General features: G+C 35.4%; 1 protein-coding gene across 1 annotated transcript; it reads right to left on the bottom strand.

The window, feature by feature from the left end:
- Nucleotides 1-18,000: 18,000 nt before the first annotated feature.
- LOC107793476 (ABC transporter E family member 2) lies at nt 18,001-24,248 on the bottom strand. The gene is made up of 13 exons (XM_016615850.2): nt 24,046-24,248; nt 23,827-23,967; nt 22,246-22,331; nt 22,054-22,151; nt 21,847-21,964; nt 21,674-21,763; nt 20,857-21,161; nt 20,573-20,768; nt 20,318-20,503; nt 19,950-20,219; nt 18,869-19,114; nt 18,474-18,602; nt 18,001-18,398 (listed from the first exon to the last, which is right to left on the bottom strand). The coding sequence occupies exons 2-12, from the start codon at nt 23,930-23,932 to the stop codon at nt 18,483-18,485; spliced, it is 1,821 nt and encodes a 606-aa protein (XP_016471336.1). The 5' UTR covers nt 23,933-23,967; nt 24,046-24,248; the 3' UTR covers nt 18,001-18,398; nt 18,474-18,482.
- Nucleotides 24,249-27,673: the final 3,425 nt, after the last annotated feature.

The raw sequence follows: 27,673 nt of genomic DNA, 5'->3' as shown, positions 1-27,673 counted from the left end.
AAAGTATAAATATGTTACTATCAAACAAGTCAAGGGCGCCTAGGTTCATCATTCTTGCTCCTTTTATTCCCTAAATTCCTAATCTACTCGGAAAGAAAAAAACTACCCGGTTCAAACTACATCCCATGAAAAAGAACCGAGGCACAAAGAAAAACCACAGGGGATTATTACTACCTAAAGAAAGCTAAAAGACATATTTTTGGATTTTTGTTTAGACTTTAATCCCTCAAGAAAACTGTCTAGGAGATCAATCGTCGGGAGAATTCCAATTTTTCTATTTTTTCATTTTTTTTTTCACAAAAGCTACTACACTTAAGAATGAGTACTACAACTAAGCTAAAATACCACAGAAACTCATCCAAACGATCTCCTCACCCCACACTTAAAATTTTGCAATGTCCTCAATGCACACTAGAAATAATAAGAGGGTAAACGAGACTCCCCGGTAGGCCAAAGGCCGAAGCAATAGCGGCTCACGAGGTACTCAGACTTCCCCCAGGCATCGTCCTTTGTGTGGGCACCCCACACTTAGTCCTCATCATCTAGCTCGCTTTTGCACTCTTCTAATGGCTTTGCTTCCTATGCTCATAATCCTAAAAAACAAAAATAAATACTACAAAATAATAAAAATAAAATAAAATAAAAAGTAAACAAAAATAAAAGAAAGCAGTAACGCGGGGTTGCCTCCCAACAAGCGCCTGATTTAACGTAGTGGCACGACGTGAACCACTTTTTGTCTCCACCTCGAACTTATGAATTGAGCCCCTAACATGGCATCCAGTCTGCGGCTATGCTCCAGTGGTGGGGCTACAAAGATAACCAGGCCAAGTAATAAATTTTTCACTCTACACTTCCCGGCCTTTAGATGAGGAATGTAATTTTTGCTTTTTTGCACAACAAATTCAAAAATATAGGCATCATGTTCCTCTTCCATTGACTCCTCCAAAGGCTTAGATGACTCGATTTCCATGTCATCATCCAAATACAATGTCGAAAAATGTTTAGAATGAGGACCAACACGCCCCAACTTTAGAATTGTATTACTATTTATATCCTCATATGTGCACACATTAGAGTCTTCAAATATAACATTATTTGCTACCTCGCATGGCTCTAGTGTACTTTTCTCAACATGGGCATCCTCAACAGAAATATGCTCGAATGATTGGCTCTCCACTTTTAGCTCCTCAATTTGGCGTATAAGCTCCTTTTCAGCTTCTGACAACTCATTACTATTTTGTTGGGCGATAGACGCAACAACCTTTGCATTTAATTTATCTTGCAAGTCGTGAATAGTAGTGACAAATTTATTGATCCTTTGTCCCAGTTTAGATCTTCCCTCTATAAAGTGTCTCATCCCATCAGTAAGTTCCTCACGTTGAGCTTCATATATTTCTAACTTTTCAGCCTGTTCTGCCAGCCAAGTTTGGCTCAAAATCACCTCTTTTTCAAAAGTTTTCTCTTGCTGGTACTCGCTCTCTTCATTCAATTCTTCCATATTGGCCTTCATTCTTGTGATTGATGCCCTCATTTTTTTCATATCTTTTTTGAGTTCATCCTGTTGCTCTGCTACTTGCCTCAAAATATCCCTAATATATGCATCAGGTTCCATATCCTGCACTTCATTGCCCCTATCAAACTCAGAAACATCATTAGAAAGATCATAATAAGGGCTCAGAGAAGGATGAACAAAATTAGGACAACCATCCCAATGGCCATCTTGACCACCACACATATTACAAATATTCCACTCAAAGGATTGAGATTGTGCGCACAACTCGCTCCTGGGAACATTCTGACAATTTTTCCACCAGTGGGGTCCTCCACAATATGGACAAGGATCATCAAAATAAGAATAACCATCATTCGAACAATTTTTATTCCAAGATGCCATGCTAAAATAAATAAAAAATACTAACTAAAATAAAATAATAAAAAAAACATGAATAGATAAAAAAAAATGTCTAATCTAGAAAAATAGCTAATTTCTAAGTCCCCGGAAACGGCGCCAAAAACTTGTTGGGACCAAACACACTCACGCAAGTATAAGCGGTCGTCAAGTAATAAAGTGACTAAAAGTCGGATGTCGAACCCACGAGGACTTATAATTAACTATTAACTAAATTAGACTATCCTAATTATCAAAAAAAGAATTAAACCTAAAAATATTTTATTCTAAACTAATTAAATAAAAAAATATAAATAATGAACTTTGAACAGAGAAAGAGCAGATTTTTATGATATCAATGTAATGAAAACGATCTAGGGTTATGGGCTATCTAACAATCCTATTGTATTCTTCAATTGAATCGACCGACTAATTTATCTAGCTTATTGGTTGACAGGGTTAATATTGCTCATAAGAATCTGTCGAGTTCTTACTCGCCTATTCAAGCTAACCTAACGCCTATATGTCTATGGAGTTAGAATCAACAAGAACGCATTTATAATTCCTGTAAATCAACCAAGCAAGGCAATTAGGTATATGTCTATCCTAACACGAATATGTTCCCAGATGCCCGAGTTCAAGAACTTGCCCTACTCAATCCTGTATGCAATATAGAATTCCCACTTTCGAGTTCAATTCTAGATTCATAGATAATATTCAATTGGTGATCAAGCAATCAAATAAATAAGCGCAAGATTGAATAAATAAACTAATATGATAAATCAAGAAGTCAAAATCAATATCCGAATAACAATAGTCATGAAAGAACCACAACCCTAGAACGTGAAGTTTAGCTCCATATAGACATGGTAGCCAAACAACAAATCATACAAAGAAACATAAAGATTACTAAGTTTGGTGGGAGAAAGATGAAACTAGATGAATTCCGGCCTCCACAGCTTTGTCGTGGCTTTTTCCCTCTTCCCAATATGTTCGATGACCTAAAAGAGGCGTTTTTGGCTTATATATTGCGTACAAAAGTCGTGGGCCAAAGTTCTCCTATTTCTAATCCAAATCAGCTTCAGGGATTGATGCTAGGGTGGATGCGTCGCATCCACCTCGTCCTCCACTTCTCAGCTTCGCATGCTAGGGTGGATGCTTCGCATCCACCTCGTCCTCCACTTCTCAGCTTTGCCCAGGTAGGGTAGATGCTTCGCATCCACCTCATCCTCCACTTCTCAGCTTCGCATGCTAGGTTAGATGCTTCGCATCCACCTCATCCTCCACTTCTCAGCTTCGCATGCTAGGGTGGATGCTTCGCATCCACCTCGTCCTCCACTTCTCAGCTTTGCCCAGGTGCGGATGCTAAGGCGGATGCTATGGGCCGACTTCACTGCTAAGGGTGCACGAAATCTGATCTTTTTCTAGATTGGATGCGACGCATCCAATCTCTCTTCCTCTACCTAGAGCACCTTTTCTTCATATTTTTGCACTCCAAACACCCTAATTCACCACACACAACTCAATTAGTCATAAAACCAATAATTAAACCATGTTGGGCATTTTAAAGATCAAATAACATCAAGAAGCGGTTAAAACATGGGTAAAGTAACATCAACACATATCAAAATATGCCAAACATCAAACGGGAAGTAAGATCAAAAGTAATACTGGATATCATGTGAGTTGCACGAAATTCAAATAGGTGTGGACATTAAGATAAGCCAAGTATTCATGCAACAAGTGCCATAACGACAAGGAAAAGTAATTGCTTACTTTTAAAGAAAGTTGAGAATGCACGAAAGGAATTATTCAATCAGTGACCTAGAGTTAGTTACATTATGAACTCACTCAAGATTTCGGAGTACTATCCATACAATATATATATATATATATATATATATATATATATATATATATATATGTTGACATTCATACAGTTATGGGAGACTCCGGTATAAGTTAAAAGAAAGAATTGATTTCACGTTACATACAAGGGCTTGAATTGTTAGAAGGTTATATAAGGGATGTTCCATAGCGTTTACGAAAGGCTAAAGTAATAACTAATACCCTGAGCCGCAGATCGGAACATAGCTTAAGCCTACATAAAGGTTGAGAGAGAAGAGGAATCTAAAGAGTTAATCAGCTAAGAAAATCAGGAGCCTGATTACTAGACTAAGATAATTATAGAAATCGTGATTGAGAACATTGCAGAATCACTCTTAATATCAGAGGTACAAAATAGATAGTGCAGCGACCAGATTCTATAATGGATCTACGATAAACCCAGTTAGAAGAGTACAGCCCCATAACAAGTCAGTGTGAAGCTCCCGTCGGATTGTGTATGCACCAGAGGTGAAAGTATTATAGTAGAGGTTTAAGGTGTGGATGTGAATTCCACCTATGTGGAAGGGAGGTTATGAAAGCAACAGAAGATACGATGCAAGATTTAAAGGTAAGTAAGGTAAAGGTAACGAAGGTACGAGATACTCAAGTGCAGAAGCTTGGTAATAGTCCAGACTTTAGATAGAGGGCTAGAAGCGTCGTGATCCAGTATCTATAAATTATAGTGATGTAGTTACTAGCATATCTTCCACCCTATGGTTTCCAGGTACCGAGAGGTCTAGTTAAGAGAGTACAGAAGAGCTAGAGATGGCGTGATATTTCTCTTGAGGTTCCAGAATAACATAAGAAAAAGTATGGTGCTAGAAAGTTAAAGGAAGGTTGTGAGTACTATAAATAGATAGATGTAGGTCGTAAGCTAAACTATGGTCGAGCAACAAGGATTTATGTGGACAGGAGTAAAGATAAGAAGAGGTGATTGAGAAGGTGACGAGAATAGATAAGGCCTCATGATTAAGCCCATCAAAACAAGAGAGATGATGGTTTCCGTAAGTTATAGAAAGCTCTGTATAGACTGAATGAACTTGGAGGATTTTAAGACTATTAGCATTTAGAATAGATGGAATACTGCCCCGGTAGGAGAATAAGGGTGTAATTGTGATAAATGTTAATAGGATGACATTTAGTCTTTCGATTGAGTAATTATTCAAAGATAAGGGATTTCATGAATTACATGAGATTATAATACCTCCATAAGACGAATCACGTTGGGATACGATGAAATATGGTTATTGAAGTATAGTATCGTCCCTAGGTGGATCATGCAAATAACTTCAGATGTTCCCCTATGACACGTGAGCCCTAGTGACAATATATTACGTAAGAGGTTTCAAGTTATCAGTGGTAGATTATAGATCAACATTAAGGTGAAACAACAATAGGCGGATAAAAGTTCCAAAGTATGAGATGAGATTAGGCCGTCATTCTTAAGATGAACACTAATGAGGAAGAACTAAAGGACTTAGATTTATACATATAGGATAAGCAGAGAGAGGGTAACCTGGAGTTGGGTGGCAAACCTCGGTAATAATAAACTGAAGTAAGTGTTATGGTATAGTATGACCTACCTAGATGTAGTAAATTCATAAGGATAGATAACCGAGGCTATGAAACAAGATATAGCAATAGTCATAAGTTCGACAAAGTACCAGTAAAGGACTTCAGTACACCTATAGATGCCTAGAAGGACAGCTTGTCATAGTTCTATATATTTTCACAAAGTGAGGCCTAGAGATTGGATAATAGCTGGAGAAAAAAGGAGAGAAGAGTCGCATAGGCGCACATACAGGGATAGAGTCGTACAGGCTGCACGACAGAGGTAGAAACAGTAACGAGATTGGAAGAATTCCGATAAGAAGTCGTGGTGTAAGAAAGAGGCCTAAAGGGGGGAACGCCCTGGCCTTCGGATTTATTCATAGAACAGTTTCCTAGATGTCAAGGACAGTACTAAATTATTCATAAGAGCTATAGGTTATGAGACTGATAAGCGCATCAGTCAACATTCGAGGACGAATGTTCCAAAAGGGGGAATGATGTTACACCCAATAGTTTCGTACGTGAGAGTACGTCGTAAGTCAATTGATGTAAGCTCTAAAATGAGATCATATTTGAAAGTACATAAAGTAAGTTAATAATATTAACTTGGAGGTTACAAATATTTAAGATCATGGACCACAAGTACCAAGAGGGTTGGAAGGCTTAGAAGCTAAACCAATTGAAGAAAATAAGTTTCGTCGAAAGTCGACAAGTTGGGAATGTTATAACATGTACTTTTGGGGTGAAACTAGATTGCTCAAAAAGATAAGTAGGTTATGTTATGATTTAATTTTGTCTTCTGATAGTCGTGTGTTATGTTTTGAAGTCAAGCGAGTTGTGGAACAAAAGTTGGCAAAGATCATCACAAGTTACATTCATAAATATGCTGAAAGATAGGTCAAATATAGCAGAGCATTTCTCCCAATGTACTTGGAATTACGGGATAATCCACATATAATATTGACTATCTATAAGTCTAGTTGCTAAATCATTAAACCGTTTGCCGATATGACATCGGAGTAGGGAAGTATGTGCCGTTTCGCGAGACTACGTAGACTGCATATGTGACAAGTAGGTGTGTCACTAAAGCTTTTTGAGAAACACATTTCGTGTATTAAATGAGGTCTTTTGGGGACATATTATATACAAAATTAAAGGTCTTGGAATATAGTTTCTAACTCTCTTAACCGTTTGTTCATACGATATCCAGATAAAAAGATATAAGCGTCGGAAGAAGGGCCAATGCTAGGGTGCCAAGCTAGCACCTCTTTGACTTTTCAAAAGTTGATATATATAGAGTTTTAAATCGTCTTTCTCTTCATTTTTCATAGAACACGACCATAGAACCCCCAAAAACTTACCCTTAAGCTCTCTACAAGGGTTTCAAAGAAGATTATCATCCCGGGTACGAAATCAAGAAGCGATAACATTAGAACGATCCCTATGACGTAAGCATTGCTATATCACCTCTCATTTTCTTTATTGTTTGAGTTTTGGAAGGTACTTAATAGTTTATAAAACGCCTACTTTCTGTATTTAAGCTTTTAAATATCAAAGAAGGTTGATAAATTTGTTTCCTAATAGTTAGAACTCATGGGACGGTGATTGGAAGCCGTGAGTTTGATTTATTTCACTTTTAGTGGACTGTTTTGTAGTCCACTCGTATTGGCCTCTAGTGCTCATGTTTTATGGAGTTTTTGAGGATAAAAGGTGTGGAAAAATACCTCATAATGATGGAATGGTGGGTTGGTCATTCGTTGTTATATTTTTTTGGTTGTTTGACACAACTTTGTTTGTCGTTTTATGTATGAAGTGATTAGGGTGTGTGGGCTATTTTGAGGTATATTTTGATGGAGATAAGGTTGGAAAATGATGCATACATGTTCTTATTGTTGTGTTATTGTTGTTTTTGGTATATAGTATTGGAGGATGGCCTTGTTACAAGGTAGATGCTGCCCAAATTTACGTAAACGAGCTACTAGTTTAAGTTGCAGACTTAGCCTTTACTCAGCACTGATTTTGAATCTCCTTATATTGTGGTGGATTGAGTTGAGTTGTTTGAAGAATTTCTTGGAAGGTATTAAGGACTCAACGGAGTTAAGGTATATTAAGGCTAAACATTTTCTTCATTTTGGCATGATCCACTAACTACATGTGTTTGATAACGAGACATAAAGAGAAGTTCATATTCCTGAATTTACGTACATTTTTCTAGTCTCATAAGTTACAGCATTCTCCATTATCGGGACTTCATATTCAATTTAGTTTTGTTTTCTTTCACCCAAGAGAGCAGAGAGTCTATATATATATATATATATATAGTATTACAGTATTTTCACCACCATTGAGCTATAATCAATGGGCAGGCCCATATTGGGCAACCTCTGATCAGATGGTAAGTTATATACATAGCCTATTGTGGCTGAGCGCCTATGAGCGAGCCCAGAATGGCCGAGATACATAGCCTAGTATGGCCGAGCGCCTATGAGTGAGCCTACTATGGTAGATCAGTTACACATACCGAGCCTTATAGGGCCGGACATCTATTTTACTTACTATATTGAGAGAGATGAGTCAGTATCAGCAGGTAAGCATATCTTCAATTATATTTGACTCTCAGGTAATTTCAGTTATTATATTATCAGTTCAGCTTCAGCTTTCAGTTATTATGTTGCCTTACATACTCGGTACATTATTTTGTACTAACATTCCTTTTGTTGGGGACGCTGCATTTCATGCCTGCGGGTCCTGATAGACAACTGGATAGACCTTCCCAGTAGACAAAGCCAAACATCAACTTGGTTGGTAAGCTCCACTTCCTCGGAGTTACCAGGTCTATACCTTGGAGTCCATTTTATATAAATAGATTTGATGGGTAGGTCGAGGCCTTGTCCCGACCATGATACAGTTCAGTTATTCCTAGAGGCTTTTAGACGAGTCCTGTATATTTTTTTATATCAGTATTGTGGCTTTACCAGCCCTATGTAGATGTTTAGTTATGTATTGCTGGTTGTAGATGTTATTTTCAGATGATTCAGAATATGGCATCATCGGCCTAAGTTGAGGGTTTCCCCTTTAGAGTTCATAGTTACAGAGTGGTATGCTCGGGCTGAGTATGGCACCGGGTGCCGTCCACGCCTCTTCAGGTTTGGGGCGTCACATTTGGGTTGTATGGTGATTGTTTTCGGTTTTGACGTCGATTTGAGCATAAAGGTTACCATATTGAGCAAACAACCTTTGATTCGTCTTTCGACTAAACCATTATCTGTATCATAATTTTAGAACCATAACAACTGAAGTCATCAAGTTTCGACATCGTATGGGGAATTTATGGTCATTTTACTAAGAATTGGGTTGCCAGATTTTTTTCAAATTAATTACGCAATTGCCATTGAATTCGTATTTAAAAATCTGCACTATTTTCAAATATTGAAACCAACATATCTCCTTCATTATAAGGTCAAATAGAGTGATTCAAAAGCCTAAATTGGCTGAAATTTTACAAGGAATTCATTAGAGACATCAAAAGTGAGTTTCGGGATCATTTTGCATAAGAAACGAGGCAGAACAACTGGGCATGTTTTGGCTATTAATGTTGTTGGAGTTTTTCTCATCTTGAAAGTTTGGAATTTGGAGAATTCAAGGATGTTCTTCAAGTTTCTTCCATGAGGTAAGGTCTAAATCATAACCTAAGTACTTTCCTTTGATTTATCCCCTTGGTTTAAGCTCTAATCATGAATTTAATTGAAAACCCATTTAATTCTTTAAATCAAGACCTAGGGTTATGTCCTAAATTTTAAAAATTAAAAATGCGTTAGAGGCATTTTCCGATTCCCTTTGGGGTATTGTTCTCCTATATTAAGAGAACAACATACTCGAATTTGGCGAGTTTTGGAGGAGTATTTCGAGAGATATGGGACCCAATTAGTGTGGGTTGGACTCTTGGGTTATGACCACCCAAGAGCGATATTTTGGCTAATTGATTGAGCTATTGGACTCCGATTGAATCGTTTTTCGTTCGTGTGAGCTTGTATTGGTTCGGACTTCGCTCGGGTAAGCTTGGATTCGAAATCCAAGGCGGGCCCGGTGTTGACTTTTTGGGGAAAATGTAAAGATCATAGCTTTATTTGAAAATTATACTTTTACTCAATTTTATTGATTTCTAAACTAAACCCATCTTATACTCTGATTCGTACAAATTGTATATTATTTTACTTTACTTGATTTTTAAAATAAACTCATTATTTCATTTGACACCTTACTTTATTCAAGATTGTTTATGTTTTTATGGTGTTTCTTTTATTCATCCAAATTAATATTTATCACGGTTGCAAAGTATATGGTAGCACGTGGGCTTTACCATGCGAAGGTGATTGTTATTGTGGGCACGAGGTGCCATATGTGTAAGATTTAAAAATTGTGATTCATGACTTGTGGTTTACGAGGTGTGGTGCCTCGAGGTAATTCTTGTTGTAAGTTCATGCGTTGGGAGTGATTTGATTAATTGAGTTGTCATCCGTTTTTTCTTATTTGAGTACATTTATATCTCATCAGTGTTCTGATTTTGTTGTTTCTTTATTACTCATTTACTACTTGCTGCCATTTATGTTTCTATTACTTAATTATTGGTTATAAATCAATAATCTTTCCGACGTTGGTCTTACATTGATATTCTTTCTATTGTTAGCCTATGTATATCTAGAACAGGTTTCTATGTCTAGTAGGTGTCTTGACATGGCCTCGTCACTACTCTACCGAGGTTAGGCTTGATACTTATTGGGCACTGTTATGGTGTACTCATGCTACGCTTCTATACATTTTCGTGCAGATTCAGGTATTCTGATTGTGTTGTTGAGCGTCTGCACGGCGGGAGACTTCAAGGTATACCTGCTTGACGTTCGCAGGTCTCGGAGTCACCATCTTACTTCATTATGTTATTGTTAAATTGTTATTCAAAACAGTATTATGTTTAGAAATTCTAGTGTGTTTTAGTAGTGCTTATGACTTTGTACTACCAGTTTTGAAAAATGTATAACTATTGGCTGCTTGCGGCTATGTATGTCATTTAATGGTTTATGATAAATGATTAAATAGTTCAATTCTGTTATTAAATCAGCATGTGTTAGACTTACCTAGTCTTAGAGACTAGGTGCCATCATGACATCCTAAGGTGGAAAATTGGGATCGTGACAAATGTATCTTGCTAGAACTATGAGTATAATAATATACAAGAGAGATATAGTTTTACTTCTATATGAAGATATTGGACTACGATTATTATATTCCAAAAGGAATTCTTGATATTGATTTGTTTATTCTAACAAATATTGCCAAGGTTTTGTTGATTATGCAAATGCAGGGTTGAAGGTCGTTCTTTAAGCAATCTATTTGCATGTGAGGGTATTATCATATTATGATAGTCTACAAAGGTTATCAATTATTGATTCACGTCATACAAAGATATTATTAACTTATAAATCAAGTGACTCAACACACAACAAATGTGTGATTTTACTTTAAAAAAGAAGATTTCAATAATATTGAAGACAATGTTGCTTGTTTATCTCAATTGGAAGAAGGATATATTGAAGGTGACAAAATGAAGCACATTTTACTAAAGTTCTTTTAAGACATGATCTTCGACGGATTGGTAATATAGATGTTCAACAAATTTATTTGATTGATAATTTGGTGGATCTATTCAATGAATCATTACCAACCTCAACATTTGAAAAGCTAGTATACGGGATTGGAATGCGTCATTTCTAAAAAGTAAATTGAGATTTTCATCAGGGGGAATAAGATACGCGCTGCACTCTTTTTTCCTTAGCTAAGATTTTACCCACTGGATTTTCCTAGCAAAGTTTTTAACGAAGCAGCAAACAATGCGTATTACAAGATATGTGTACTCTTTTTCCTTCACTAAGATTTTTTCCCACGGAGTTTTTTCTTAGTAAGGTTTTAGCGAGGCATATTATCTATAGACATCCAAGGAGGAGTGTTATGAAATATTATATTATGTAGTAGATGTCTATAACTCCTAAAGAAGTTACTCCCACTACTCTTCTCCACTAACCTTCCACTACTTCTTACCATTATAGTAGTAATCTGACACCTCCGTAACCTCCTCCATGATCTTCCCCCATGATCTTAATAGTTAATACCATGACATCCATTTATATTACCTAAATATCATCCTATAAATAGAGGGTTTGGGCATCACATTGTACACACTTGAATATATGGAAGAAATAAGAATCTCTCCTCTCTTTCTCTTTATATCTCTTGTTTTGCTTGTTTTATATTGTTACTTTTAGCTAAGTTTCTTAACAAAGTGAAAATTTTCACTAAAAAGAATGACAGAATTTAAATTTTGGTACTTAATTTAAACGGGTAGTACATTTTTTGTCCTAAGTTTATTAAATGTACATTTTTCTAGCTACTCTATTGAGTTTGTGCATCTTTTATCCTCCTTTTTTTCTGAACGTGCACATGATACCGGAACTTTGTAATTTATAGTATTTGGGCAGCATATTACTCAGAGAAATTATGTTCTTTTATTTTTCAGTAGGATAATTTGTCAAAGCAAGTATGTTCTCTTGTGAGACCTTGACTAGTGATATGCAATTCACATTATTACGGTGGGGAAAAAAAAAAGTTAACCCGTCCATCCAATCGCTTAAACTAAAATTAATCGACGGATTTATAAAATATATATAATACATGTATAATATGTGTATACGTATAATTCTATATAATTAATGTATAATCTAATTATACCAGTTAAGAAAAGTAAACAGTCAATATGGCTAGCTATTTATGTAAAGAGTTATATGTGAAACTACAAACAAGTACCACGCATGAAACTGTAAAACACGGAAATTTTGATTTTAATTGACAATAGATAATTTACTCAATCATAGGGAATTTTATAACTCAATGTTAGCATTATTTATGGTTTAACATCGTTCATTGCTTGCAGGTTTTTTCACTACAAACTCCATTTGCTAAAGAAACTTTCACTGGAAATTGGCTGGTTATTCCGTTAGCTGTGGGTGGAAAGTATGTCTCGCACTTGCAACACAAGCAAGTATTGTATAAACAAATTGGAGAACCCTCACCACAGTTAATGTGGCATTCTTGTACTTTTAAACATTGTTTTGCTGTACCTGCAGTTGCTGCAGATTAAACATATATATTATTAGCTACTATGCAGGGTGTTCAAATCGAACCGGAAAACCATACCAGACCGATTAAAAAACCTGATTAGGTTTGGTTTGATTTGGTTTGGTATTGAGTAAAAAAACTCGAACCAAACCGACATATAAATATATAATTTTTATATATACTTTTAAGATTTTATATAGAATTTTCTTTAAAAAATATCTAGAAATATTTGTGATCCTCTTCTGGGATGTAATATTTAATAGAACTATGAAGTGTCTTCATTTTTATTTACTTTAAATAATTGATTGCATCACTTTCTTATCAAGTGTTATTGAAATGCATCTTTGTTCTCCCATATTCATATGTCAAGATTTCTTATATCCTTTTCAAATTTGAAATGGTATTTCGATAATTTAAAATTAAATAGAACATATCATTATTTAGGTATCATATTGATTTTTATATTTAATTATTAAATTTATTTAACCTTGAAAGCGTACATCAACGGAAAATTATTATTAGACGACATAGGAAAAAATTATGGATTAGGTGGGAAAAAATGAAAAATATGGTTTCAACATAGGAAAATTAATCTCATAATCCCCAAGGGGTTGTACATAATTTCTAAAGAGTGATATTAAAGTAATGTTTACTCTATAAAATATTACATACTTTATTGGAATTCTTTTTCATAAAGGAGGTGTTCTAGGCAAAGTGGAAGAAATCACAAATATATTTTTTTCTATGGTTTGACTTTGGTTCCCATCGTTTTTGTCCCATTTTATTGACGGCTATGCGATACTCTTTGGTGCATATGTCATTAGTAGTTTACCATGTGGTTTACTGTTTGTACCTTAGTCAGACATAGGTGATAAAAGATATAATTAAAAGAGAACTACTCGTTCGAAATCTTTAAGGGATAGAATTGATGCTACTAACTTTAAGAAAGAGTAGTAATAATGCAAATACCAGCAGTTGAATAAAAGAGAGGCTAACCTATACCAACCAGCAAAAGGGTGAGAGCAAGAACTACATTAATTGGAACCATCTGCATCTTCTGTATCTGTATCAATGATACTATATATGATTGCATCAGCAGTAGAAACTAATACTTTACAAAGTGTTGCTTTAATTTTAAGCAAGGGAATTTTTCAAAATATGAGAAATGTGGTTATAAACTAAACGATTTCAAAAAATGGTAACTTAGTTTATCAATCTTTATAAGACTAAAATTTAGAAACACAACATATACAATAATATCAATTATCTATAACAACAACGGCAATAATAAAGAGAGTTGTCTCACCTTGTTAAAGGCGAAAAGGATTAGAATGTGGACCTTCCTTTTAAAGTTTCAAAGAGTGTTGTGAATATGAAGGATTTTACCAACTCTAGCAAACTTCAGTTCTTTAAATGTCCAACTCTTTAGAAGTTGAGGGGTGAAAGATGGATTTTTAGAGATAAGAACCGCTTTATTAGTTATTTACCAGTCAATTACGGTGGAAAATAGTAATAATTTGGTTTTACTATTATTTCTGATAAAAAGGAGAATTACGAAGCCATCTATTCTTTTTTCTTTTCAAGTTACTCCTAGTTTTTCTTGTTTTTGTTGCTTTGGGGGGGATGAACAAAAAGGAAAAGACAAGAAAATGTGGACTTTGACCGTGTAGATAAAGTTTCAACTATTAGACCAATTTGATGAAGATGGAAGAGGTCTAATTCTATGCAAGGAACATTTAGTAAGAATCATAAATCTATACTTTTTCGCTTACTATACAAATCTTCTTATGCTTTAATTAACTTAATTTAAGTCAAAATTGTCTGCCAATAAAAAATTATAGTAAGTGCGGAATGAAGGATAATTAAAATTATTGGAATGTGAATATTTACATTGATGAAGTTAATCATATAGATGGAATATGGAAACACTCTACTTCAGAGAACAAACTCGCAACACTGCAGCGAGCTGTGTTGAAGAGGACCAGACCTCTCGGACAAATTTTTTTCCAAAAAATGTACTTTAAAAAAATATTTTCTGAAAAATGTTTTTCATTGTTTGGTTGAAGAGTTGAGGAAATTTTTCTATAAAAGCTTTTAGCAACAAATATAGTACTAGTAATATTGGGAGAAATTCAAAAATAGCCAGATTTACAAGTGGTAATTGAAAAATAGCTACATTTTCAAAAGTAATGAAAATTTAGCCACTTTTCATGTAAAGATAAATCTGAACGAAAACACTGTTCAAAATTCGAAAAATATTCCAGCATAATATACTGGAGTTCCAATATAATATACCGGTCCAGCATAATATGTTAGAAGTTCATACACAAGTAAGGCTGGCAAGTGGGCCGGTCCAGGCCCGGGACCGACCCAGGACCGCGGGCCAGACGGCTAAACGGGCCAGGACCGTTTGGTCCGGTTTTAGCGGGCCTGGGCCCATCAGGCCCGGGACCGTTTGGCCCGTCAGGGCCCGGGACCGGACCGGGACTGGCCCGGTCCCCTTAGCGAGCCTAGCGGGCCCAACGGCTAATTGTTTTTTTAAAAAAAACGTTGGACTGTAAAAAATAGCCGTTGGGCTGTCAAAAATAGCCGTTGGCTATTTATGAAATAGCCATTTAACCCCTCAACTTTGTTTTAATCCCAAACTTTTTATAATTACACTTTTTTCCTATTTTCAACTATAAATACCCCATCATTATTTTATTTTTTCTTACAAAATCATCAATCTATCACAATCTCTCTCTAATTTACTTCTACTATTGCTTACTTTATTGTTACAATTTGTGAAACAATTGTGAAGTTGGTGAATTGAAATCTTCAACAATAATCAATTTCCAACAAGTTGTTCGTCAATTCGGTAAACTCGTTCCAACTCTTAAGTTTTAAAATTATAATTTTGTTTGTTTTATTTACTTTGCTTGATTAATTAAGATGGCTTATTCCTTAAAAAATATGTTTAGTAAAAATAAGAGAAAATCGAAGAGCGGTGAATCTAGTGGCCAATATGTTCCTCCTCCACTTCCCCCGGCTCCCTGACCAAACATGTTACCCGTCCTACACCTCCTATTCTTGATAGCGATAATAGTTTATTACAATTTACCGAGAGTCAATTTTTCCATAATATTGCACCCGGTGAACAATTAAACCATGAATATATGAATGCTCTTTATGGTAATCCAACTATTGATGAAAATGATGATGAAGAAATAGATTTTGATGAAACGCAACCGGATGATGATACACCCACTAGTCCTGCTCCTGAAGTTAACCCAACTAATAATAATCTAGATGATCCCCCATCTGACACTCCTATTAGTGCCCCTACTTTTTCTAGACAACCTCCTAAACGGGCAGAAACATCTCTTGTTTGGCAATTTTTTACTCAACTAAGAGAAAAAAATAGGGCTAAGTGTAAAACTTGTGGCAAAGAGTTAGTTTTTCAATATGTTGGAAGTCGGGGGGGGGGGGGGGGGGGGAGGGGGACGGGAAGTTTGACTAGACACATATTGCTACACCCTCAAGATAAAGCTAGATATTTTCGTATGAAAGCTTTGGCCGAGGGGACAAGTACACCTAGTCAGGCTGACCTTAGTACCGGGTCAAATCAATTTCAACCGGGAATTAACACTGTTACCGGTGGTATTTTATATTATGATCCAAAAAAAGATCGGGAAGAATTGGCAAAAATGGTCACTGTTATGTGCTTACCCTATAGTTTTCCTTCTAACCCCCACTTTGTGCATTATATTAGAAAAATTTATAATCCTACTTATAAAGGTTTTCCTCGCACAACCGTAAAGAGTGATATTTATAAATATAAACATGAATATGAACAATATTTGCGCTATTTATTTACTCATATAAATTATCGTCTTGCTATTACAACTGATATTGGTAGAAGTGGTAATGACTGTGATTACCTTACTGTTACCAGTCATTGGATTGATGAGCATTGGATAATGCAAAAGCGCATTATTGCTTATAGAATAATTAATTCACGTCACACAGGGCAGTTTATTTCTAGCACGATTGCGGATATTTGTAGATATTTTTGCATTAGTGATAAAATAATATCAGTTTCAATGGATAATGCTACTAGTAACACAAATGATGTAGCCTTGCTTACCATGATACTAAGTCCTTTATTTAGTAATATTTTTCATGTTAGATGTATATATATATATATATATATAAGATGTATATATAGTATATCTTAAGATGTATACTATAGAATATGACTTATATACTATGTATATATAGTATAGTGTGTGTATATATATATATATATATATATATATCTTAAGATGTATATATAGTATATAAATCGAATATAGCTTATATATCTTAAGATGTATATATAGTATAGTATAGTATATATATATATATAAGCTTATATATATATGTATATATACTATAGTATATCGAATATACTATGTATATATAGTATAGTGTGTATATAACTATATAACTATATATATATATATATATATATATATATATATATATATATCTTAAAATGTATATATACACTATAATATACTATATATATACTATAATATATATACATAGTTTATAAGTCATATTCGATAGTATACATCTTAAGATATACTATATATACATCTTACTATATATATATATATATATAAGATGTATATATATCTTAAGATCTACTATACTATACTATATATATATAGTATATCTTAAGATGTATATATAGTATATTTTAAGATGTATACTATGTATATATAATATAGTATATATATATTTTAAGATGTATATATAGTATATAAATCGAATATAGCTTATATATCTTTATTACTATTTTTTTCTCTAACTTCTATAAAAAAAAATTAAAAATAGAAAGTTTCTGTTGGGCCCGGGACCGGCCCACTTAACCCGGACCCGTTAGTTCGTGGTCCCGGTCCCGAGCCGGTTCCAGCAATAAGCCCGCGAAGCCCAGGACCGTTTAGGACCGGACTGCATAGGACCGGCCCACTTAGGACCGAGCCTGCGAAACCCACTTAGGACCGGGCCTGGCCCACTTGCCACCCCTATACACAAGTGCTTCATTCTCCAATATAATATAGAACTTTACGCGTGTTGGAATTCCAACATAATATGCTAGAAGTTCATACACATATGCATCAATCTCCGACCGGTCCGTGTTGCAACAAAATAGTGATTATTTTTCAATGACTTTACAAACGCTAGCTATTTTTTAATTATCAGTCCGAAAACTGACTAACCCATGCTATTTTTACAATAATATTAGCAAACCAAATAGATTGTTGATAATTTTTTTGACTTTCAAAGTCTATAATATCATCTAACTGTCAAGTTAGTTATGGAAAACGGGATTTATGTGCAAAGCAGGGAAAGACATTTTCCTTGAGAAAAATTCTAGCAACCAATTCTCGTAAAATAAAGACATTTCCCGAAAAATACTTTCAGTTAGGAAACCCTTTTCAAGTTGTTAATACACAATACAATCTTGGAGTTGTGAGAGATGAAGAATCAACTATCACTCATGTATTGTATTACATAAGAGTCCAGTCATCACTTAAAGGCGAGAACATTAATCGTCAGAGAAACTATTCAAAGACATCTCACAAAATTTCATCAGCCCAATCAAACACCTCATTCATATGCCAAAGATCAACATACAAAACAAAAATCCGAGGAGAAAACTACCCACTCTGCAGTCAAAATTGGTGAACAATACCATATAATGAGTACATAATACCAGAAATAATTACTAGATCATCATATAAAACCATCGACGAAACAGTAGGCATTCTGCTGATACCCTATCATCTGTTCACCGAGACATCAACCTCTAATAATCACGTCAGATGTTTATGAGATAAATGACCCAGAGGCTGTTTTCGCGATCATCATTTAGCACCTAGGAGGAATAGCGGAGCTTCTGTTAAAATCAAGGTGCCAATAGAAAGAGGTAAGCAAGGATCAACGATGCAACCTGTTCTGGTTAATCATCCAAATAATAATAGGATCCAGCTGACTTCTGCTCCCTATCCTTGGTTGATTCCAGTTTGTTGATTCTTGGACGGAAATTAGTTGGGTCCCTTCTAAATGTAATGTTCAGGTGCTGCACATAATTTGGATAGCACATCAATTAAGAAAAAGAAAAAAAAAAAAAGGAACACAAATCCCATCAACAACCAGAGCACCACATAAAGGTAGTGCAGCCGTCTAAACAGCATTCATTTTAAAAGAGAAAACATGAGCTACAAGGAATATTAGTTTTGGCCAAGGACGAATCTCAAGAGTAATAAAAATGTTAATGGTAAGAAAACTTTCAAGCAACGAATAGGCTAAAAAAGATAACAAACAAGATATATGCAAAGATCTTACTGATAAAAATAGGTTCATTCCCGTCAACAACGATTGGGGTGCATTTGCAACACAATCTATGGAAGGCGTCCCCTCGTACACAATGACTCTATCTGCCAGGTAAGTTGCCATTATAAAGTCATGCTCTACAATAAATGCGGTTTTCTTCGCATGAAGAATGAATCTCTTGATGACTTTTGAAGCTACAATACGTTGCTCAGAATCAAGATAGGCACTTGGCTCATCGATCAGATATATATCAGCAGGCTGCATGGAATTAAGAAATAAGTTAGGTTATATTTTATAAATACACCCCTAACGTAAAAGAGAAATGAGTGTAATAGTCTTCATCCGCTGCCCTTCTAAGAAATTGTCCTCTGCAATCTACAGTTTACTAATAATAGTACCCTCTAAATGGCTTTAGAGTAACGTGATATTCGTATTTGGTGCAACATTAATATAACTGTGCAGTCAGAACAAAGATCACGCCTTCAATAATAATAGCACAAGGTTAGACTTTAAGAAAATTAATGCAGATGAGCAGCAAAATGCAATATGGATATTGACTATCGAATACAACCAAGATGCAAATAGAAATTTCATTGCTAATTTGTCAATAAAGTTTGCAAAACCCTCATTCAAACACCCTAGAGCAGGGAAGAAAATAAAAATGATAAACCAAGAAAAATTGTTACAACATTAAACAAACAGATGGGTAGTCCTTTTGCAAAGTTGGATCAGAGCCTTTACAATGCAACAACACATAAAGTACATCAATCGCCATAAAGAGATTGACGTAACAGAAGATCTAATAATGGTTTGATCAAAATTAATAGTTTGATCATCCATTCTAAAGCTTAATCTGTGATGATACTAATGAGATTATGCTCTGATAGCCAATATTAGCAAGACCATTCTGGAAAAGCAGGATACTGTAAAGTAAAACAAGGAGGGAGAAAAAAGATATCAGGAAAAAGTTTGAATATCTGTCATAGTGATAGCAAAGAATCGAAAGGCAGCCTCTGTTATGATTGGACCAAGACATCTACCAGATTGTACAAAACAACCAAAGCAGCATATCTACAGAGTTAGCAAAAATTACCTTTCCAAGGCACAGGGCTAAGGCAACTCTTTGCAACTCTCCACCAGAAAGATTCACAACTTCTTGATCCATCAATTGCTCAATTTGGAGAGGCTTCATCACATCTGAACAGAACTGGGGGTGCATATAAGAATCACGTATCTTTTGATGTAGCAAATGCCTCACGGTGGATGGAAATTTTGGACTAATTTTCTGGGGCTTGTATGAAACATTGAACTCTGGTATATCCGTATCAGATCCTTCCACCACATCAGGCTTTAATAGACCAGCCTGCAGTATTCAGATCCACAAGTGTAAGACTATTTGTAACACAGAAGACAGGAAACAACAGGCATTTCAGACATGATATATTTGTATGCAAAGTGTACCAGCATGCGAATAAAGGTTGTCTTCCCGGTTCCATTCTCACCAAGCATCACAACAATCTGTGAATCAGTAAATTCACCCTCGGCAACCTTAAGCTTGAAATTACCCTGAGTCTTAGTCATGGTTGGATATCTGTAACGTGCATATGTTTCAATTTCCTCAGCCGCCTCTTGTGGGGTCTCAGCAACCTATGGAAAAATATAAACAATAAGATAATATTGTCGTGACCTATGGGTTACACAAGAATCTGAATGTACCTTAAAAGTAAGAGATTCATCACGGAAACGTAGATTTTCTGTAGGCACAAATCCAGCCAAAAATATATTAATTCCTTCCCTGACTGAGAAGGGTAGGGTGACAACTCCATATGCACCAGGCTTCCCATATAAGCAGCAAATGAAATCCGACAAATAATCAAGTACACTAAGATCATGCTCCACCACAATGACATAGCTGAAACATAGAAGAAAAATTTCAGAGTATGTGGAATGATAAATTGAAAGTTTGAATGTTTAAAAGTCAGAGGAGCATGAAAAAGAACCTATTTGGTCGAAGCAAGGATCTGATAACTTGGGCAGCTTTAAGCCTCTGCTTCACATCAAGGTAACTCGAGGGCTCATCAAACATGTATATCTCTGCATTTTGTATTGCAACAACAGCAATAGCAAACCTCTGAAGCTCTCCACCAGATAGATCACCTACATTACGATCCAAAACCTGATTCAGCTCTAGATCAACACAAAGTTGTGCCTTCACATCTCTCTCATCTTTTTGGTCAAGCACTTGTCCCACATTTCCTTGAACTGCCTTTGGAATATGGTCAACATACTGAGGCTTGATAATAGCCTGTTTGAAAGAAGGTTCAAATTACAAATGAATAGAATACTATATGATCAAGAGCAAAGGTAATTGGATGCAACAAATAACGAGCTAAGGAAAAAAACATCTTGATATATAAGTGGTGTGATGATTTTTAAAATTACGTTGTTCAACAATTTTTTGAATGATACACTTGGTCGTCATTGTAGAACGTCAAACATTCTTTATCATTCAAAATAAATGGCCTACTGAATAATTTATTTGGATGTAGCAGATTCGCTAGTAACCATTTGACCAATCACAACTATACAGAGGAAGAACACCTACTTTTGAGTTTTGAGAGCTACAATGCCCTCATAGTCAGACAACTAAATCCCTTTTGCTTGAAATTTTTACTTATTTTTACAATAGCCAATTATCCTTGATACAAAAGAGCAAGAGGCATTATGTATATCCAAAGGTGAGTGTCGCTCAGAAAGAAACCAACTAAGAAAAAGCTATGACAATTAGGATAACTGAAACACTGAATCAGAAGGCACCTTCAAGTTATCTTCCAGAATGCGAGTGAAGTAGTTCTGCAGTTCAGATCCTCGAAAGTGAGTCAAGATCTCTTGCCAATCAGGTGGGTTCTGTCACAGAAAATTTAAGAAAAAGGATAAGCAAGCTGTATGGCCATGAATTGACAAGTGAAGAAGATGCCAAAGAATAGTACACTGAAGCGTCCCAAGTTTGGTTTCAATTTTCCAGCCAAAACTTTAAGGGCGGTTGACTTTCCAATACCATTTGTTCCAACCAGACCAAGAACCTGCCCTGGCCTAGGGACGGGTAACCTGCAAATATTTCAAGAATTCACTTTATAAAAATATCAAATATCTGATCAGCAAGAGGCTTATCCAGAAGAGATGCAGCTTCAACACACCTGTGCAATTTAAAGGTGTTAGGACCGTAACGATGGGTTGTATCCTTGTCTAAATCTTTTGGCAGATTGATGATCTGAATTGCTTCAAATGGGCATTTCTGTATTGTCAATAAAATATCAGTAAGCAGGAACAATGACCAATCTGTAGCAAAATGTCTCCCATATTTTATTTTGTTTGTAATATATACAAACCTTAACACATATACCACATCCAATACACAGCTCCTCTGAGATGAAAGCAATCTTCGCAGCTGGAGTGACCTCTATACATAATTTACCTGCATAAACAAAGCTTAATTGATTGAAGAAGATTTATCTAAATGCTGTCAAATAATAAAAATGAGCAAGCACATTTCCCTGCTATATGAAGTACTCCCTCCATCCCATTTTATGTGATGCACTTTAGGCACGGAGCTTAAGAAAGAAAGACTTTTGAAACTAGTGGGTCTAAAACAAGCCATAGATATTTGTGGACTGTAAATCATCTCATTAATGGTAAAATGACCATTAATGGGAAGTTCAAAGTTAAATTGTTTCTAAGTACAAAAAAGTATCACTCTTTTTGGACAAAGGAAAGTGCATTACATAAATTAGGATAGAGTGAGTAATGTTACACATATTCCCCACTCATGATTTATTCCGACAGTGAATCAACTATACCTCAATCCCAATGACAAAACAAACTTCCCTAGCCAAAAGATAAACCCTACATATACTTCTTGAATATCTGTTCCCAATGAGAGAAGAACATCCATTCCTCCAAAGTTTTGGCAGCCGCATTCTACCTTTCTCCAACAAAGGACTCCGATGCAATTTCAAGGTGACAGAAGAAGCTTCCAGGACGTTTTTTGTTTTATCTTTTTCATTTTTTACTTTTCTTTATTGGTATCAGGGACAACTGTAATGCATGTCTATCCACCGAAAACAAAGTGGTAGGACATCTTTTAATTTATCGATATAATAGTTTTAGGAAAAATTCCAGAACAAATGTAAAAAACAATCCCAACATCCCGCAAAACTCACCCAGTGTATTCACAGAACTGTCCACACCACTAGGCTGAATTCAACTTCCACTACTATAAAACATAAAGTTAAAACCTTTATTCTAGACGACATTATAAACTTAACAAAATTAGAACCACAATAACGTCATCAGCTTCCAAGGCAAAAACAAATTTTAACCTAATAACTCATATAATGATGTACTTCACAATAAATTACGCAAGGTGTAGCACATAAATCCCCCTTTTTCAGTAAGCAACACTGTGTAGTAAATAATCTCATACAAAATGATGTCCAGTCCAGCTTGGGCAAGCCTCAACCATTCCATCCATCAAGCAGGACAACTCTGCCAACAAAGCTTAGGCGGGTTGGAAGAAATCGCCTAGTTTATTTTTGCGCCGCTTAAATTTGAACCTAAACCCTCATGGTTCTCCTCCCACTCCATTGACCTCTAGGTCACAGTACACCCTTGGGTGTTGCAAAGCTCAAAACTTTGACAGCAAAAATATATACACCTAATCATAGTAAATGATCGCCCTCATTGTTTTACCTAAAAAAAACCAATCCACATACATGATACAACTTTAACCAATCAATTCATAAAAAAGTCTTGTTATATATGCATAGCTCAAAATACACAAAAAAAAAGACAAAAAAACTGTAAGTACTTAAAATTGAAAATTATCACCAACAAAACCTAAGCTAAACAATTAAGCAAAATACACAATTATAGCAATAAAATTACGTATAAGAAATCGAATTAGTATATACCAGTTTTAACGACAGGACAGCTTTTCTTGCATTCTTGGCGGCACTTTTTGGGCTTGCACTTGTCGGCGCTAACGATAGCGATACGGGTCAATCTCTGATCCGACATGTCTGTCTCTCTTCACCGATCTGATTCTCCAAACCCTAAGTTTCATACAAAAAAATCAAAATTAAATGAAGAAATTGCAGATTTATTAGAGAGAGAAAGGGGAAGAGTTATACCTTAAGATAGAGAGATGAGAGCGTAAGAGGGAGAGAGTGTGGGTGGCACGGAATGTGGCTATGTTGTGTGTTTTTGCCCTAGTGCCCTAAGAGACGGCCCTAGTGATTTCGAGTTTCCTTATGTTACCTTCCGTTTTTCAGTCTCCTAATTTGGGAAAAACCTTAATATCAAATAAAACCGACTTAGAATATGTAATTGGTTTAGTAAAACATCTTCCACAATCGCACTGCTTATATATGTGGTATTGTCCCACTTCAAGTAAGAATAGGAATTGAATAATCATGCATTATAAGAGAACTTATGTATCACTTAAAAGTATATGTGAATATAAATTAGATTAGTGAGAAAAAATAATTATCATGTATTACGAAGAAAATTTACTCTATATAATAATATTTCAACATATCATAAACTTTTTTATTTGTTTAATTCTTGCTAAATATACATTAAGTTCACCTTATTTATATAAAATCCAAAGGCAAAAATAAATATCTCATATTCTTAATTTGGTTCTATAGACATTAACATTTTATTGAATTGTACTCATACAAAATTTGGGTTAAATCATAAATTCGAAACACATTGACCAAAGATAAATATTTTGGGTCAATAAATATGGATTTATTAAAGTCAAAACTAAATGACTTAATTTAAATCCAATTACAATGTGGGCTAGATACTAAAGTTGGGCCTCTACAAGACAAAACTCGATCCATGGTCTTCAAGCCCAAAAATCTTTTCAAGTTTTCTTGGATGCTACTCCACCCTAAACCCTAGTTCACACCTATATAAAGAGGCTACATACTCCCTTTTGAAGGTATCTTGACTGGTGAACGAAGAGAAAAAATGCGTTCCATATCTTTTTCTAGAATTCTATAGCAAGAAGAAGAGTTCGCGAGAAGTCTTTCCCTCGCGAACGATCTGAAATGTTGCTCAAAGTTCCTGGCGATTCAGCATATCACTAGAAGTCCCTCCTTCATTCAAGAACACGCTTAATTAGCCCTCGAATCAAGGCGATTCAACCGAAAACTAATATTAGGGGATACAAACAGAGTTGTACTCATAAAAAAATCAAGAAAATGATTATTTCTCATATTTATTTTGTTATTGCAGTTATTTAGTTTTTATATATAAAATTTGTGACGAATAAATTTTTGGCACGCAAAGTGAGATCAACTTTATTCCTCATATCTTTATCTCACAGATCAAATTTGCATACTGCGAAGCCGACTATTGTGATGGTCTCGAATATGAGTTATGGTGTTCCATCCAAGAACAAACAAGCAGTTACAACTACAATCTTCGGGGGACACTATGGTTGTCCAACCAATTTACTCAAACATGCGCCAACTTTAATAGATTTGAGGATTTGGTGAATTCGTTAACTTCAAACATGGTGAACGTCATGGTGACCACTGCGGCTAATATGGATGAGCAACTTGCTATGATGATGTAGACCGTTGAAGCTTTAAAAAGGAGAAAGATGCGCGCCAAGATGATCACCAAACAAACCCGTCGGATCCTGCACACTTAGTGCAGAAGTGCAGCATGAGTACGTAAATCAACGCGTACCCAGTAAGTATCTAGCCTAACCCCGGAGAAGTAGTGACGAGGGGTCGACATCGACACTTACTAGAGGTCCAATAAAGAAATATAATAAACCATAAGCAGATATGAAGCACACAACAATAATGAGATAAATTTGTAAGTTACATAATCTTCCAAATATTTCTTTTAAAGTATGAATTTCTCAATCTTGTATTCTACCTTAACAGCTCAGAAAATGTCAAGTGCCAATATCAAATGAATAAGGAATACCATATAAAATGACGGGTATCAGTGGAAAGATACGAACTCAAATATATAATTTGTTCCAAATTCCATGTCCAATTTCGTGGTCAAAATCCAAAAATACTAATTTTTAATTAATAGATTGGGAATTGTTGCATTTGAAAGAATTTAATTATTTCTGTTGGTTAAATAAAATTATTGTTAACTCTATGAATCATGTTGATTTAAATATTTCTATTTTTATTATATTTATTATTATTATTAACCCTTAGTGAGTGTCAAAGTCGACCATCTCGTTTCTACTTCTTCGAGATTAGGCTTGATAATTACTGGGTACACGGTGTTTACGTACTCATGCTACGCTTGCTGCACTTTTTGTGCAGGACCTGAGACAGATACTATTGTTGGACCTATCGGCGCGCACCAGCGTTATCCAGAGGCTTAGTGGCGAGCTGCTTTCTGAGCCGTTCTGCAGCAACTAGTGCCTCTTCTGGGAGTTTTATTTTGTCTATTTCATTTCAGACAGTTTTTATAATTTTGCTGCCAAATCTCCTGCAAAGTCCATCAATGTCCAAAGTATCTGTTTGCTTTAGTTGTAATGTTATATGTCCAATAACTACAACACATGATAACAAACACTATTAAAGCTTAATATGGCAAACTATCACAGAACTTAGTGTACTACTCCAAATCGAATAAAAAGCGGATAGGTTGTCTACCTATGCATTTGGCTATCAATCACCAAAGTTGCAACAATTTGATAGGAAGGAAAATCAAAGATAACACATTTTCTATTTCATTAAAACTTGTAGTAGTGCTTGTACACAAGGCGGCCTCCTTGCCAAGTAATTTGTTTGTTCATTGAAAGAAAACACATTTGATTAGTACACAAATTTGGAGGTTGGGTCAACTGATTATAAGGAGTAGCTTAAAAATGAGTTCCTCAATCGTTTTTATAGCAGTCGTCATACAGTAAGTATGATGGAATTGACCAATACCATACAAGGTAAAGATGAACCCATAGTGGTTTACATTAACCACGGATGAGCCTTGAGCATAGACTGCAAATATCGACTCTAAAAAAAATTTATTGTCGAGATTTGTATGCAATGAATGCATTGGGGCCTTGCTTACATTATCCATGGGGTTAAGCCACGAATGTTTGAAGAATTGACGATGCTTGCACATGATATGGAGTTAAGAATTACAATCCATAGAAAGACTTTGCATGTCTTCGATCCAAAGAAGATAGAAAAAGAATCCAAGTGACTACCAAAACCTCAAACTGAAGAAGACATAACGGTGGGAACAACTTCTGCAAAAGTTTCCATAAAATAAAAGTTGAAACAAAAAGTTGCAAGTCAATGTCCTCAAGAAGAAAAGAATCACCCAACCTTGAAGGAATTGGCAGCAAAGGTTTATCCTTCCCTAACTCTGACGTCTATGAACTTCTTGATGAGTTGCTAGCCAAAAAGGTTATTGAACTTCCTACATCAAAACACCTCATAAAATCTAACAAAGTCGATGATCCCAAGTAAGACAAATCACATCGCATCGTCAGTACCCAACAGAGAGCTACTTCACCCTGAAAGAGAAGATCATGACATTTGGTTAGAGATATGAATAAATCATCATTGATTCCACTGACACGGTCGATGTGAACCATGCTAGCATAAAACTTGACCATAAAAAGAATTCAGCATCGGAAACTGTACAAAATTGACCCTTTATTGCGCCTCCAAAGACTAATGAAAGAACCATCATGCTTTAGTTTGGGAGCTTCGAGCAAATTGAAGTTCATGCCTTAACAGAGACTTCTAGAGGTAGATTTAAGGG

This window comes from Nicotiana tabacum, chromosome 23, assembly GCF_000715075.1.
Source record: "Nicotiana tabacum cultivar K326 chromosome 23, ASM71507v2, whole genome shotgun sequence".
In the NCBI taxonomy this organism is placed as follows: Eukaryota; Viridiplantae; Streptophyta; class Magnoliopsida; order Solanales; family Solanaceae; genus Nicotiana; species Nicotiana tabacum.
The sequence above is the reverse complement of the archived record's forward strand: the minus strand, read 5'-3'. Positions and strand labels throughout refer to the sequence as shown.